This window comes from Lissotriton vulgaris, chromosome 5, assembly GCF_964263255.1.
Source record: "Lissotriton vulgaris chromosome 5, aLisVul1.2, whole genome shotgun sequence".
Lineage (NCBI taxonomy): Eukaryota > Metazoa > Chordata > Amphibia > Caudata > Salamandridae > Lissotriton > Lissotriton vulgaris.
In genome coordinates, this window is record NC_141693.1 from 1,828,422,870 (window position 1) to 1,828,440,811 (window position 17,942).

The window sequence follows — 17,942 nt, forward strand, 5'->3', positions numbered from 1 at the left end:
TATCTGCAGGATCCATGTGGAGTTTCAGCATAGTGGAAATAATAGCTTTATTAAAAGAAGGAGGGCGGAAACCCAACTGGAAGAACGCATCATAAAGTTTAGTCACCCCAGGTGTCAAGTGACAGGAGAAAATCAAATAAAATTCAGCCGGAATACCATTGGATCCCTGGTATTGCCACGAGGGAAATCCTGCAGGACTGACCTATTTTTTCTGCCCCAATATGGATAGTTCCAAAAGGTCTTTATGGTAGAACTCTCTTTTCCACAAGTCTTGTCCCGTCCTCTACACCCCAGTCAGATGTCTTTCTTCCTCTTATACCTTGCTCCTGAACATCCTTAAATTAAAAAAGAAACGGACTGGCGGTAGATAATTTTCTGATTTAGCGTCTTAACTATGGAACCATTTTCTGCTGGACTAAAGCTTCATTGTGTACCACTTTAGCTTCAGTAAGAGACTTCAAACCTGGCTTTACACATTGTAGTATTTCTCTTTGCTCTGATTTCTTATTTGCTTATGCCTGGAGACCTTAGGATGGTAGCACGCTTTATAAATGGTCGATAACATAACAGTCAAACTTGTAATACAGCTCTTTCTGAAACGCTGAAGCAGGGGCGGCTCTAGGCTCATGGCGGCCCTGGGCAGGGAGCGTAGGTAGGGGGCCCCAGAAGAGGGGGTCCGGGCGGGGCGGAGTGCGGAGGCCAGGGAAGAGGGGGTGAGGGGGTCAGAGTGTTTGAAAGTGGAACAGAGTCAGAGGCCGCCAAATCCCTGCCACAGGCCGTCACGCAAATATGTGTCCATCCTCAGTGGATTATTTTATTAAGGATATATATTGGCGTGGTGGCCCCTGGGTTTGGTGGCCCTGTGCAGGTGCACAGCTTGCACATGCCTAAGGCCGCCCCTGGCTGAAGAATGTCAAGGAATCATCCGGATACTTCCCACACAAAATGAACATTCAAATCCCTTGGTAGAGCTTTGGCCTGACATCTCTGGAGTGCACTTGAAAGCGGATAAGATCATTTTTGGGTGGATGAGCGTTTGTCTCCGTCCAAAGCTGTGAAAGCCTATACGCCGGTCTTGGCCTCGCACCGCTTTAGAGCTATATCCCTGGTGTCGTGGGACCATGCCTCTCTCTGCTAGTCAGCCAGTGAATTATTCCATTAGGTTGGCTGGTTTATAAATTTGAGATGGTTTACAAGGCCCTTGTATGTTTTTCTAATTAGCCACCACAGCTGTTTCATCATGATATTCCATCGCCACCAGGCATTTCCCCTTGTATTGCGGTGCCTGGCTATCGGCCAGCACTCCGCAAGCCACAGATCATTAAGAAGCCAGCGCTCGAACAGGCCATGGATATCCCCAATGCATACTTCTGTAGGTGGGTAAACTTGAGTGCTATCATTTGGGTAATGGTAACATCTGTTATTTACAGCATTTAGAAATGGCAGAAGTGGGGTATTTAGAGCTATGTAGAACACACGTTATCGCTGCCATCACAAATATGTTCTACCTAAAAGCGGGAGATGGCCCCTATGAACAGGAATTGCATAGATCTGTGACTTTGCTCATTTTGTGTCCTGTCTGTTGAAAAATCTTGCATGTCATAGAGTATTTCAGACTGGTCTCTACTGTGAGCCTTTTAGACTCTGTAACCCCACACAGTAAGCGCTATATAAATGCAATTGCAATCTCTCCCTATGCGTGCAACTGTGGTGAGTGGCAAGTGGTGTGCATCAGAAGTGCAGACTTTCAAATACGCCTACTACTTGCACCTGGGGCATGAGTTGGGGCAGTCGGCGTTAACCTGGAAACTGAGGAGAGCCCAAGGCGTGGACTGGCCTACTTTTGCCTAAATTCTTATACACTTGTGCACAATCTGCATGCTGTAACGGTCTGTGTTTTTCAAGTTTCTCTATTTTTTGTATTTTTGTGTAATTAGTGTCTTAAAGTACTTGAAAGGAATCAAAAAGTGGTACTTTGGAACTACATAAAACCGCATAATAAATGCACCCGTGTCTGCTTATTTAATTTCAGGTTCAGAAATAAAAATAATACAGTTCCCGAAGCCAGCACGCAATGAAATCATCCTGCCCTAAATATATCTCTCACGGGAGACAGAGTCCCATTTAGGAAACAAATATTAGCATCACAAACGTCTCAAACTAATTTAGCATGAATTTCTGAAAAATACATTTTAATTAGCATGACAGATCATGATGAAACTGTACAGCAGATGTTAGTAATAATTGTATATAAGTTAGGGAGGAGGAGGAAGTATTTTCTAAAATGGAAGGCGATAATGATGGGGCATGTAAGTCGAGATGAGATTCGTAAGAGGTCATGCTGTGAAACCTGGGGACCAAAATCCTAATCCCAGCATCTGTACTCAACAAATTGTGTGACGCTGGGCAGATTATTACATCTCACTGGAATTAATTACCTCATTAAATACGTTCCTCGTTTTTTCCAGGGTTAATAAAATGAAAGAGCCCTAACTCCATTGTGTTGCTATAAGTTGTGCAGTCAGTCAGCTGAATATGGACTTCTAAGCAGGCCACACTGCCCTCTTTGGACAGAACTGAACGCTGACGATGAGTCAAAGCTGATTATTGGTGATAAAGCCAAGTCTTAATCGATTTCCAGAATTTCAGATTATCTGATTCTTCTTCCTCTTCCAGAGGCAAGGTGATCCATGTGTGGCGCCCCTCCCTGTTCAATGGCCACAGTCATTATTTTGATATTTACTGTAGCTTGGTATGGCTCTAATGGTGATGCACAAGTCACAGAAGTAAATGTGTCCATCTCATCTGACTCTTGTAAGTAGAGACCTTAAGTGGTTGCTTGACTTCCTCCGGATTCAATTTTGTAAACCTTTTTGGTGTTTCTGATTTTCACAGATATTGAGACATTCCTGGTGGAATTTTTGCAAAATGAGGATCTGAGTGACCGGGCGTGGCAGCGTAGAGATGCTCTGTTACTGGGCTTTCGGCAGATGAAGGCGAGGTTTGTGCAATTTTTGTTACAGGATAATGTTGAATCTGTTTTATTGAGCAGCACAAAAGAAACCATAATGTCACACTTACATTTTTTTTTTTTTAAAAGACTGCTTTCATTTCAGAAATAGAGTACAATCTCATGCAGCTATCACTCAAAGTTCGCATTTCATTTATCGAAAGGTATCGAAACTGAACAGAAAAACACCTGCTCCCTCCAGCTCAACAATACACAAAGATAGAAAACAAGAGGGGTTGGGGGTAGGCACAGGAAGAAGTGGGGACAACATTTAAAGCTGAGATACGGCCACAAGAAAAAGACAGTTCCTCCCTCCAGCACCTTAATAGCGGATGAGGGCAAACACCACGCTTAGGAAACAATTTTCAAGAGATGCAGCCCCCACACTTACTGCCAAGTCCCTCCCACTTGGTCTCCAGAAAGGCACAAGTGTCAGCACTAAAGAGAAGATATCCACTTTATCCTGTTTCGTGACTTGAAGTTTAGATGGGCACCACAAGGATGTTGTTTCTTTTATACTTAGGAATTCTTGCTTAAATGACCGCTAGTCCTATCTCTTCCTCTTTGTCATCCAGCTCAGGCCCAAACAAATCAGCATTTCTGCCCCTGAAGGGCAAGTGCCACTTCTTAGAAGTTCTGTAAGTTACTTGCTCCCGCTGTGTTGGGCTCTACCATAACAGTGCCATCACCTGGAATTCTCCACCCCAACCCCCTCTTGGGCATGTAAGTTGCCTAGGGTATCCTGTGACGATGACATATTGTCTAGCATAGGATGCTCCAACGAGTAACTCTGGAACTAATGGTGCTCTCCAGCTACCTCTGAATTACTCCTCCATGTCTAGCCCAATTTAGTATATACAAAGGGGTTGAATTATGGGTGTTTCCAACATTAAAACTATAATTTGTGTGTAGAGTTCAGTCTCGGAGACCAAGCAAGCTATAAATATTATTCGCCCAAAACACAAGACATGGACACCTAAAATCAGCGAAAGGAATTCTTTGCTAGCAAGTTTTAGTAACAGCTGTTCCTTCTTCACGGAAGCTCTAGATGAGACAGATATTTCTGAGCTTGGAGCAAAATCCTTTTATGAAGTGAGTCTGAAAAGAGATAATGTGTTCTCGGCACATCAGGAATGATATAATTGTGGTATTTGTGAAAAAATCTTAACCATATGCTTTATTGCACCTCCTCCATGAAGTGCGTAGAACCATCTTATTATTAAGGTTGAACCTGCTTCCTTTTAGAAATATTACAGGAGCATGGGATGGACTACCCAGGAAAGAGAGGCTTGGTGACCTCTGCAGGAACCATGTACAAGATTAAAATCACGTGCGATTTGATTGTCCCTTTCTGCTTTTGCTGCGTCGTCTATTTTTAAGACCTTTGTTTTCAAAGTGTAATAATTCTTTGTCCGCTAAAGCCTTGAAATTTCATTCGGCATCACCCACAGAAATGGTCTGTTTAAAAATGTTTAACTTTTTTCAACAATAAAAAAAAAAAATTTCGATAGGATTTTAATAATTGTATTTGTTCTTGTATTTGTCGATCATGATTTTTTTGTGTAATAATATTTGAACAGTCTAATTGATTTATGGTGTTTACATTGCTTTGTTAACCCCTTCGAATCTCATGACGAGCTGAGCTCATCATGAGCCTCGGTGCTCGTGTGCTCATGACGAGCTGAGCGCGTCATGACCTTTAGAACGCTCACAAACGCTGGGCTAATTCCCCTGCTGTGTGAACGTTCTAAAGAAACGGGGGTGGTCATGACGAGCTCAGCTCGTCATGAGCACACGACCACCGTGGCTGAGCACGGTGGCGCTGTGTGCACCCCCCGCCCCCCAGCACAGCATGGGAATTTGCCCAGCTGCGAAGGGGTTAAGCTGCTTGCACTGAATCCTATAGAAGTATTATATTAGAACTGCTATAGACCTTATATTGTGATAGGTTATTTATTTATTTATTTCTTAAATAATTGCATATTCAATCAATCAGGGACTTGTAAAGCACGGTTATTTACCCGTGAGGGTCTCAAGGAGCATTTGCACCTTACTAGTCCTGGTACCTTTTATATAAGTAGAGTGCGTCTGCATATTGTATGATCCTGTTATATTTTATTTTTTCCATTTTCATCAGTGAGAATTATTTTATTGCAGATCTTTGTGTATTTTTTTATGTGGTACTTTTTTTGTATTTAGCTTTGAAAAATCAATACAGTCATACATTCAGGCTTGATGCAATATGGCACGGCAATATACATGTTGGAACACAAATTCGGCGGCAGTACGATCGGTCATCATAGTAATGTTCCATCAGGTGAACTGTGAATACAAATGAGAACCAACAATCTATATGAACACATATCTAAAGATTTCAATGAGGTATCTTATACATTCATATGCAGCATACAGTATATGTTTGTTATGTGATAGACAAATTACTGGATGATTAAATTTTCTCCCTCCAGTTCTCCAGTTTCATTTCCTACTAAATACTGCTGGTACAGTCCCTAAAAATCCCTGGGTCGGTTCCGGAAAGGAAGCAGTTCACTATATATGTCAGATTGCGTACTGCAGTACAGCATGTCGGTATTCCAATCTTTGATAGTCTGTATTGGGCCTTTAGCCCAGCGTAATGCAACGTGGCATTTAGCATGCATCAGCCCAATCACAACTAGTTTCCTTATGTTTACCAACCCCAGAGTCATAGCCGATTTAGGCAAGCAGCGGATCCAGTTCAAGGGAAAGCCCTGTAATCTCATTCCATTCAAAGCACAGAAAATCTTACCCCAGTACTCCAGCTTTTTGGGACACTACCACGCCGTGTGTATTAACCCAGCGTCTTGCGTGTGACATTGCCCACATTCCGCCGTATCGCGGAGTCCATACCGATAAAGCCTCGCCGGTGTATAATACACTCTATTAATATATTTAAAATGAATTATGCATTTTATGTAGAACTCGACAAGTTTCAAATCATAAATAAAGTTTTGACTTTATTTATTTATTTATTTTGAGGGTTTTATATAGCGCGAACAAGACACTTGCAGGTATTGGAGCGCTTTACAAGGTAAATATCAAGGACACATAGGCATAGACTAAAAAACATAAAGTTCCATACAAATCAAGAATCATGTAATCACAATAACCCTAGCTCAGGTGAATTTCGCCATGAGAAGAGCTTTCACTTCTTTTTTGAAGGATGCAGTAGATGGTTTCAGTCTAGTTTCAGGGGGCAGAGCGTTCTAGATCCTGGGAGCCATCCCCGAGAAGGTTCGGTTGTATGTTTTCTTTTTGATGAATCTTTGTGGTTTCAGTAAAAGGTTAGTGGCACTTCTAGATGCTCTGTTACCACAAGACGGCACCAATTTCTTTGCCAGATAGCTGTGAGTGTTATGATGAATGGCTTTATGGGTCATGCATGCAATTTTAGTTGAATTCTGGCTTCAAAAGGTAGCCAATTAAGGGATCTTAGGTCTGGGGATATGTGGGAGTTTCTTTTGGAGCCAGTAAGAAGTCTAGCTGCTGCGTTGATGATAGCTCTTAGCGGGCCATTGCGGATCTGGGAAGGCCGCAGAGAGAGACACTCCTATATTCCACTCTTGGGACGACTAGAGCCCGTACTGCCAATTTGAAGTCCTTTTCAGGTAGGAAAGGCTTTCGTTTTCTCAATGTGTTCATCTGAAAGTTTGCTCCTTTTGTTGCAGTGCTGATGTGTTTCTGCATATTTAGGTTTCTGTCCAGAGTCACTCCCAGTGATTTCGCTGAATCGACGATAAGAGGTTGGCAGTTGAGTGCTGTTAGGTGTTTGATTCAGTCTTGCATTATGCTTACTTGGGAAGGAGGAGCAATTAGGAGGAATTTTGTTTTGAGCGCATTCACTTTTAGATGGTTTTCAGCCAGCCTGGTTTGAGTTTTTTCTAGAGTTGTGTTGAGAGATTTGATGTCTTCCATAAAGTGGATCTTTAGGTATAGTTGTGTAACGTCTGCGTACATATGAAACTGTATGTTAGAGGAGTTGAGAATTTCGGTGAGTGGTTACATGAATACATTGAAAAGTGTCAGAGAGAGGGATGATCCTTGTAGGACTCCTAAGGTGACTGGGATGGGTTTGGACAGGGCCTGATCGACCTTGAATCATTGCGATCTGTTTTGGAGAAATGGGGTGAACCAATTTAGAACGGATCTGGACAATCCCATTTTGTGTTTCAGAAGGTCAAGTAGGTTGTTGTGTTTGATGGCGTCTAAGGCCGAAGAGTTGTCGAGCAAGATCAGTAGGCAGGCTTCGTTTTGGTCTAGGATCTGTAGAGCATCGACAATTATGGGGGTCATGGCTGATTCGGTATTGTGTCCTGCATGGAAGCTGGATTGGAGTTGATTGAGCAGATTGAAGTGGTCAATATGTTTTCTAAGCTGGAGGTTTACATATTTTTATAAGAGTTTGGCCAGGGGGAGGATGTTGTATATTGGGCGGTAATTATTTAAGTCTGCAGGGTCATTAGTTAGTTTCTTTAGGATGGGGATACCTGACAGGATTTGAGGATTTCTGGGATAGATACTTGAATGAGAGAAGTATTTATAATCTTAGTCCAAAGAGGCAATAGCAATGGGATGAAGACTTTAAAGCAGTTAGCGGGAAGAGGGTCAGTGAAGTGATTGGCTGGATTCACGTCTGTGAGCAATTTGAGAATATCTTCATCACTGTAAGTGTTGAAGGAGGACAAAGAAGCATTAGTTTAAAGGTTGAACTTTGGTGAGCTCCGGTGTGGGACTCCTGGAGGGGATGATGAAAAGTCTGTATGCGAGTTAGTACGTGTGATTCAATCGTTAAGTAGTTCCTTCTTTATATTTTTAGTCTTTAGAGAGAAGAAGGAGGCGAACGCTTCGCTGTTAGGTAGTGAGCCTATGTCGGTTTGTGAGGGATGAGGTGCATCCTTAGATTGTGATTTGATTAGCTCAAAGTTTTGGGGGGCGATTCTTGACCTGGTCTAGTTGATGACTGAAGAAGTCTGCTTTTGATCATCTGATCTTTCTATAGTAAGTGTTTCTCTTCTTTCTTAGTAGCTTGAGGTGGTTCGCAGATGGTGCAGATCTCCATCTTCGTTCCATTAGTCGTACCAGGGTTTTGAGTCTTTTATGGAGACTCTCTTTAGTTGTATTGGGGCAACCTCGTCTAATATCATGTTCATGGAATTGAAGTAGTGGTTGGCGAGATCTTGAACCTCGTATAACACTAAAGGGGGAAGAAGGATGTTGGGGCTGGAGGTTGTGTTGAGGCCCGCGTTGATGTTTTTCAGGTCCCTTTCCCATATTTTCATTCTTGTAGGTTGAGCAGACTTCAGTTTCACTGTTTTGTTGATGATGTGATGGTCAGTCCAGTCACATGGGTGGATCGTATCGAGCTGAATGGCATCAGCCTTAGAGATGACTAAGTCAAGGATTGACCCTTTCTCATGTGTGGGACTGTTACAGATTTGGGTGAGGTCAAGGTCCGAGAGGAAGGTTTTGAAACTATTAACCGCTAGATCATTAGGGTCATTCCAGTGGAGATTGAAGTCTCTCTGAGAAACATTTGGGTGTTTTGTTGTCCGGCATTAGTAGAAACAATGTCCATGAGATGTTTGATGAAGGTGAGGTTATCAGATGTAGGAGCATTAGAGAGAAAACCATTGGTGACATCAAAAGTACAGCAATGTCAGCTACTGTTGGGAACACACCTGGACAACTTAACGACTCTGGACACATTCCACCAGTGTTTGTTGTTCACCCTGAGAGCATTACCACAAACCTTATCCACAACCATGGGATCAGAGAACTTTGAATCCCTTTCTAGCTGTGCACAGGAATCCTCACGTGCACAGTGTCACCAACGACAAATGTATGAGGAACAGATCTTTTCCTGGCATCAAAATATGATTTTTGACGTAACTGAGCTTGGGAAACGTTCTTCCTCACTAGATCATCCACATCCACAATGGTATCCATTTTCACCCACTTAGACATCCACCCGGGACACACCTTGGAACAGGACTTTCTTCCCCGCAACAGTTAAAAAGGGGAAACCTTAGTAGACGAGTGGGGTGTGGTGCGGTAAAACCACAACATGGACCGCACAGCATTCTGAACATTTGCACTTGCTAGCTAACGCCCACTGCACACAGTTGTTCAACACATTGTTCATTCGTTCCACAAGACCGTTGGTTTGTGGGTGATAGAGAGAGAGCTCTTAGAGTTGAGTAATTCCACCCTGAAGTAGGAATTTTGTTGATTCTTGACTGACGAACTGTACTCCATTGTTGGTGGAGGGAAAACCTTTCTGCAGGAAAATATCATTGAGAAAATCAATTACATGTTTGGAGTTTGGTTCAGCGTAGAAACTTATCTCTGGTCATTTTCAATAATAATCAGTGGCAACCACAGCAATCCTGGAGGAGGGGTGAAAGAAGGTTGAAAGGACCAACCAGATCGATACCAATCTTCTCCCAGGGCCTAGCTGGAAAATCAATGGGCAGAGGGAAGGAGTTCTCACTTTCAGACCTTTTTCAGCCCTAGAACACACAACATACTCTCCAACCAAAACATCAACATCTTAGTTCATTTGGGGCCACCAAAAACACTCCTGTAACCTTCGCTTAGTGAACGTTTTTCCCAAATGCCCTTCAAGGGCCCCACAGACCAATCTGCCCCTAGGTTTTTCTGTAGGTAACAACCTATCACCACGCACCAATATACCATCTTCCACGGAGAGCTCCATGGAGATTTTTACAAACATTTGTAAAGAATAATGTGCGTTTTTCTTCTTGGGCCAATCATTCTTGACACACTTAATGACCTGGTACAGTAAAGTATCTTTGGACAATTCATCCCTCCATTCACCTTCACTCACAGCACACACATCATCCAGAACCATGGAAGCAATAAAACAGTTGTCATCATCATCATCATCATCATCATCGTCATAAGGAAGAGAACCAATGTCTGAAATAGGAAACCTCGAGAAAAATCTGCCCTGCCATTCTTGTTACCTGGAAGATAGGAAATTTCAAAATCACACTGAAGCAACTTGGTGGAGCGTCTGGCAATCCTGGGAGTATGCTCTTTGATTTTGTCCTTAGAAAGAATAGAGACCAGCGGGCTGTGATCAGTGTGTAGCTGGAAATTGTTACCTCATATGTAGGGAAGGAATTTTCTGATCGCCCACCAACAAGATAAAAGCTTACTCTCTATAACTTCAAAATTAAACTCTGGTCCACACAACACTCTTGAAGCATGACCCAAAGTGGTCTCAAACCCATCTATGGTCTGAGTGAGAATAGCACCTAAACCAACACCACTAGCATCCACAGTGATAGTGCCCATAACATTAGACTCAAAGGGCTAAAGAATATGCAGACCAAGGAAATTGTGTCTTTATCCATTCTAAAACTTCCTGACAACGATCATCCCAGACAAAAGCCACACTCTTCTTCAACATATTGGTTAGTGGTTGCACCTCAGAAGCATAATCAGGCACAAACTGTGAGTAAAACTCCCAAAGACCAATGAAAGATTTCAGACCAACCTTATCAGTAGGAGCAGAGCTGTCCACAATTGCCCTGATGAGACCAGGCCTCGGTTCCACACCATGTTCCGAGAACACATGACCCAAGTACTCCACCTGCTGTGCCTTGAAAATGCACTTTTATTTTTTAAGTACAACACACTTCTTTTGCATGACATCCAGAACACGATACAGAGATTCATCATGAGACTCCCTAGGCGCACCATAGAACATAATATCGTCTTGCAAGACAGCATCACCTTTGATCCCCTTGAGCATTAAACACATGATCCTTTAAAAAACTGCTGGCACAGAGGCAAGAACAAAAGGCATCTGACCGAATTGAACAATACCAATCGGTGACACGAATGCTGTGAGATGCCCTGAGGAAGGATCCAAGACCACTCAGTCCAACTGGCTGAACCATTTGTATCCATTGATCATGGACAACATATCTGAAATCTTAGGAAGAGAGTGAGAATCAACCCAGATGTTTTTTTTGAGTCTGTGTAAGTCAATACAAATAATTCTTCTTCTTGGCCACAACTAATGGAGAAAGCCAGAGAGAGGACTCAATAGGCTTGATTATGCCTTTCTGGCATAAACAGTTGAGTTTGTGTTCCAGTTGATCCCTGACACTAAAAGAAACACTCCTGAGTCTGTGCTTGATGGGAATGGTGTCGTCCTTCACTCTAATCTGATAGGTAAAACCCTTAATCTGACCCAACCCTCCACCAAACACAGAGGGATAACGCCTGAAAAGGTTATCAGCAAAATCATTAGAGCAAACAATAGATACCTTATCCTATGTTCCATGTCTAAGCACCATCTGAAAAAGGCCTTGATTAAACCATCCTAGAATGGACAACTCTTTAATTGCTACAATGACCTTCCCAAGGATTTTCCTACCTTGGCATTCGAGAATGTCCTCAAAATAACCTGCCAGCTCTATCCTCCGCCCCTCATATGAAACAGGAGACCTGTAAGGAGGTTCCAATGGCTGAGAACCCCACACTTCACTAAACAACTCTTGCGTGATCATGGTTATTCTTGCACCTGAATCCACCAACAAACACACTTTTTGATCTCCAATGCTAATTTCAACATATGGATCCACATATTCAGAGATATCACCTTTAGGAACATTTTCCACACAAACAACCTAACCATGTCTCTCAGCTCGCTCGGGATGCTGTGGTAATTGCCAAAATCAACACATTCCACAATTGATACATTAGCAACGAGAAAGAGGAAGAAGTGACCTGTTTGCCAACTTGAGAGGACACCCCACAAACTTTAGCAAAGTGCCCAAGTTTACCACACACCCTGCAAATAAAACTTTTGGCCCGGCACCCTCTGCCCAACTTGGTATGTGAAAAATTCCCACAACAAAAACAGACATTATTTTGTTTGAAAAACCCATTATCAGAACGTGAGGAGACCTTGTTTTTAACATCCATAAATCTTACCAACCCTTCCAGTTCATTGGATTTGTCCTCTAACTCTTTCACAGATATTTTAGACATTTCAAAGCTCTTTGCAGTGTGAATAGTTTCTTCAAGAGAAGGATTTGCCATGGACAGTAACTTCTGTTGGATAGTCTTGTCAGAACACTTAAAAATGTACTGGTCCCTGACTAACTGCTCCGTGATCGCTTCAAATTGACAATCAGCACTCAATATGCTGAGAGCAGAGACAAAAGCATCAACATCTTCTCCAGATCTCTGCTCCCGTTTGAAGAACTTGTGTCTGATTACTCATAGAGGGTATTAGCATGGAACCTGACATGATGCTGATGACCTTAGACATCACAAGCCTTTATAGGTCTATCCACCACACCCAAGGGCTACATGCCATCGAATGGTTCCTAGAGAAAAGACCTCTCCAATTTCGACAACACAATCAAATGCTTGTTAACATGACAAAGTTCTGCTTGGAACATAATATCTTCATCATTGCAGGACAATTGTACAAGCAACAACGGGGGACTGCGATGGGCACTTACTTCACCCCCAGCTACGCAAATCTTTTTGTTGGCTGGTGGGAGAAGCATGTGGCCTGGGCAGGGTCCAACAAACAATGGGTTGACAGTATTATACTGTGGGCGAGGTACAGAGATGACCTCTTTGTCATCTGGTGTAGCGACCGCTCCTCGGCTGAGGAGTATGTCAAATCCCTCAATGACAATGAGCTCAATCTATTTTTTACTGCCAGCATCAGCAAAGAGACTGTCTGCTATTTAGACCTGGCTGTATATGTCGAAAATGGCAGACTGATTACTAAACTCTATCGCAAACCAACCTCAGGGAATACGACTCTCCACGCAGGGAGTCATCACCCCAAAAGTCCATAGTGCAATTGCGTTTAATACGCAATAACTCTCCAATATACCATCTGGAGAGTTATTGCGTATTAAACGCAATTGCGCTATGGACAAGGGATACCATCTTGCTAAAAGGGGTGCTTTCAAACGCTTCACAGCCAGAGGCTATTCTTTGAATAGCCTACAAACTGTGGAGACTAAAGTTGAAAAGATTCTGAGGAAGGATTTGCTAGTGATCAAAAAGCCTAGGAAGAACATTGATAATGATAATGGCAGTATGAGGAAAGAACCAGTGACGAGGATCACACAATTTAATTGTGAATCCACCCGAATCATGCAAATCTTTAAAAAGAATTGGAAAATTCTACAGACTGATCAGGTACTGCGGAGTAATCTTCCTGTGAGAACAATGATCACCTATAGACGTGGGAAATCTATGGGCGACCATTTAGTGCATAGTCACTTTAAGATAGCACCATCCAAGAAGGATCCTATTCAAGGTTTCTATCCTTGCATGCGTTGCAAAGCTTGCAAGTTTAGTAAAAAAGTTTCTAGTTACAGGACCAATATCAATGCCCCCAAAAGTCTCTGGAAGATCAACCTACAACTTAACTGCAACTCAGAGTATACCGTTTATTTCCTGGTTTGTCCCTGCAATAGACGATCTGTTGGTAGCACGAAACATCCAGCGAAAAAGTGAATCCTCGAACATATGCGGGCGATTAACACTAAGGATGCGAATTATCCTATCACCCTCACTTCAAAGACTTCCACCAAAGCAATAGGGACCTATTGAGCTTTTTTTGCGTGGATCAGGTACCTAAAAATGAGAGGGGAGGAGACAGAGTGAGGAAATTCCGTGTACTAGAATCTAAGTACATTATCAAGCTTCAAACCATGACTCCGGGAGGTCCTAATGGAGACTAGGAGATGTAGGTACACTTGGGCTAGTATGTCACCCCTCCCCCCCCCTTCTTCTCCCACTTTATACTACACTTCTATTCACTTCCTGACTTAGGATGGACTTGTGAAATAACTGCAGCAGCTCTCTTGACAAAATTTTAATTGTACCTATGTCGCTATTTGGCAAGTTAGATAAATGGAACCGTACTATATAATGGATTTATGTTGTCCTTATACATTGTACAGTCTAGTGAATTGCACTAATGTGATGATTGTCTGAATTATTTGAAAACTCTCTAATCTATTAAGAAATTAATTTTTGATAGTGACTAGTGATATGACATTAATTCTGCCACACTGTAACACTAAGCTGGATCATTGCCCATTCCGGGCTCAGTTATGAAGGGTACATATGGGCCAACACTATCCACTGACATGGTTTTCTGTATAGTTTATATTTTCCATGAAATGTTTACATTACTAGCGAGTTTTTGACCATGTGGAACCATTAAGGTTAGAGGGCCCATTCCCTGCGACGCTGCTGTTTATATATACACCTTGGTTTATCATCACTGTTTATTTAATGATTATCGCACTTTTTGCACTTTTAACACCTTGAATGCTACAGCAAATTCTCCCAGATGCTGACCTCCCTTGACTCCCATTGTTCATGATGAGCTCAGCTCGTCATGAGCACACGAGCAGTGTACTGCATGACGAGCTCAGCTCGTCGTGAGCATGGAAGGGGTTAAAGATGGCCGCTACAGATTTTAGCTGTTGTCACCTCGTTGATGTTTAGCATTTCATTTCCGAATGTTTTGATCACATGCACCTATGAGGTTGTACTTAAGTCCAAATCGGACTTTGTGTCACTGACATTGAGAAAGGCGTCCCATGCCGAAACGCATGTCAGTGCGGGGGGGCCGCACGGTAAATAATCTTGCCGTAATTGATCCATGAGTGCGTCTTTGCTGTGTCTATTCATATTGCTGTGGATGAAGATATCCCGGCTCACCACCGTGACGACAGCACCCAGGACAAATGGTGCGGCGGCGGTGACTCCTGTGGTTTAAAAAAAGATATATATACATAGAAATGATCAGACACATAATTGTAGAGACATGTCCTGCGTTATTCTATTTATGTACGTGTACATTGCATCGAGTTGTGGTTTATGACTATCCTCATAAAGGTGGAATCAATTGCCTAATGTACTATATACCTAATCATGGATTGTTATTCTTTATTTGGGATGTCTATAATCCAGCAATATGAATTTTGTCTGCATTTGTTATCACAAATATTTATTTGTTAGATGACACAATAGTATGTCTACCATGTTCATTATGACGTAACTTCCTTGTTTACAAAATTCTGATGCACCCACTTCCTGGTAACTTGACAAAGGCCTGAAACACGTTGTTGATGAGCAATGAACTCACACGGTTCCAACTGGTGTGCCGCCTCTTTCCTTCGTGGTTTGAACTCTTGATACTTTGTGGCCTTCGCTACCATGGCAGACACCGGCGCTCTAAAGGTAGGCGAGCGGCGTGCAGCGGAAAACACACATATATATATATATATATATATATGTCCAAAAACGATAAGTCAGTAAAGTACGCTCTCAGGGCAGAAACAGGCAAACACCGGTATGTTCTTTTAGTGCTGTTTATTCCACAACGCGTTTCGCCGTGAAGACGGCTTGATCACGTGGAAAACAAATTGCAAAGCCATAGGTTATATCTATTACCATCATAGACATAGAAATGAGACATGGGATATGTACATGTAAATTGAGACTCTCTATGCATTTCATGTATTAAACACACATTGTATACCCTCAAATGGACATTTGTTACGTTATTGACAACATCCCCGTAATTTTGGAGCAAGACGCAAAATTGATGTAAACAAAATACATGTTTCGTCATCCCACCAGTAAACACGGAATTGTTTCATTATCTCAATTATGGAGTGTACAACACCATACTAATGTGCTGGAAACCCAGATCCGAGAGCGTCACATCATGTCTATCATGTAATGTTCGCCAGTGATACGTAATCTACGGGTAGCAAGAAATAAAGAAAACGGGATAGTCTCCAAGGGAGGGGGAGTAAAGAGTGTGTTGTCCAACGCTGAAAAGCGTAAACATAGTACATACAGTATTCGCAAGTGCTCAAATAAAGTGTTGTTCTCTACCAGTCTGTCTTTGCAAACCATGCAGTGCCTTTGTGCTCAAAAAAGTGGAGAAGGGGAGAAGTCCCGTGAAGTGAAGTGCCAATGGAGTGGGCCCCTTCTCTCTTGTTCCTAAAAGAACAAAACAAATAAGTAAATCAATACATATTTAAAATCAGATGAATTACATATTCCATTCCTATGATATTTCACATAGGACTGAACACAAGCATAAGGTATGGAGGAGGCGTGAAATATCTAACAGCATGAAGTATATACATAAATTGACATGAATTATGGAAGACAGGCTATGGGTCTCTTAAATGTACAGCTAGTTCCTCATCCTGGTTAAGGCCTCCCGGATCCTTACACTGGAAGTCTATGATCAGTTTAGACTCCCTCTGTCGCAGTTTGAGAATCCTATTACCCCCTTGTCGTAGCAACGTGTAGTTTCTAGTTGCTGTTCGACTACAATCATGGCGGTGGTCGCCTCGGTTAATTTTGGTCACATTGGGGCGATTGTATTCAAAGGGGCACTTTTCTTCTGTGCAGTCAACAGGAGAGTGCACAATAACGGGCACATATGAATTTCTGTATTTGCAACGAAGTATGTACGATATGAAAGAATTATTTTATATCGTTCAAAAAGTGTGTTGGACAATACTTGACACAGTAAATCACGTTACCAATGCATATATGTCTGATACAATCGTGAAACTTTACATTTACGTTGTGTGTTACGAAGTCCTGTTTCTATGGTTATGAACCTTGTCATTATTTACCGGAAACTGCTCACTTTCAAACTAACGTGATCAAGGCTGTCCGCAGCCGAAACATGTTGTTAGTTTAAATAAACACCCTTGGAGACTTTAGCGGTGTTGTGTTATTTTGCGGACTGAGAGCACCTGTTACTTTGGAACTTTGGAATATTTACATTACAGGCGTGCTCGGCCGGCATTGGTGCCACTTCACGAGGGGCCGCTGTCAGCGTTTCTTGAGCGGACTTTTAAAAATATATATATATATATATATATATCTATACAAGCACCCGTGTTCGAGTGCGCGACTTGGCGGCACAAGGAAGCAGGAATATATGTGTATATGTGTATATGTATGTATATATATGTGTATATTTACAACAAGGGGTGGTGAGGGACAGAGTCTCTGAATTAAACAGAATACTCTCACCCAGTCAAGAGATCAGGGCTAGATCCAACACCGTTTTTTAGCTCACTGCACCATCCCAGTTTCAGAACCTGGCTCTATGCAAATTAGTCTGTTCCTGTCCCAGTGCATGATGGGAACAGGGCAAACCAAACTACAAAAGCCAATTCTTACACTGGGAAGGAAACAAGCTACCGGGGACCGGTTTCTGGCATTTCAGCCTCTTCGGCCCGGCTTGCTTGAATCCTGATGGTGCAATGAGCAAGGGACTCACATCTGAGTATACCCTTCCACGCTTAGGGTGGACAAAAATATTTACAACAAGGGGTGGTGAGGGACAGAGTCTCTGAATTAAACAGAATACTCTCACCCAGTCAAGAGATCAGGGCTAGATCCAACACCGTTTTTTAGCTCACTGCACCATCCCAGTTTCAGAACCTGGCTGTATGCAAATTAGTCTGTTCCTGTCCCAGTGCATGATGGGAACAGGGCAAACCAAACTACAAAAGCCAATTCTTACACTGGGAAGGAAACAAGCTACCGGGGACCGGTTTCTGGCATTTCAGCCTCTTCGGCCCGGCTTGCTTGAATCCTGATGGTGCAATGAGCAAGGGACTCACATCTGAGTATACCCTTCCACGCTTAGGGTGGACAAAAATATTTACAACAAGGGGTGGTGAGGGACAGAGTCTCTGAATTAAACAGAATACTCTCACCCAGTCAAGAGATCAGGGCTAGATCCAACACCGTTTTTTAGCTCACTGCACCATCCCAGTTTCAGAACCTGGCTGTATGCAAATTAGTCTGTTCCTGTCCCAGTGCATGA

General features: G+C 42.5%; 1 protein-coding gene across 1 annotated transcript in view; it reads left to right on the forward strand.

Annotated features, from left to right (window-relative positions):
• SKAP1 (src kinase associated phosphoprotein 1) overlaps positions 1–17,942 on the forward strand; it is a 1,438,262-nt gene that overhangs the window by 63,518 nt on the left and 1,356,802 nt on the right. The window contains exon 2 of the mRNA XM_086924266.1: positions 2,896–3,001. Coding sequence (XP_086780392.1) covers positions 2,896–3,001 — 106 coding nt within the window. The remainder of the gene's footprint in view (positions 1–2,895; positions 3,002–17,942) is intronic.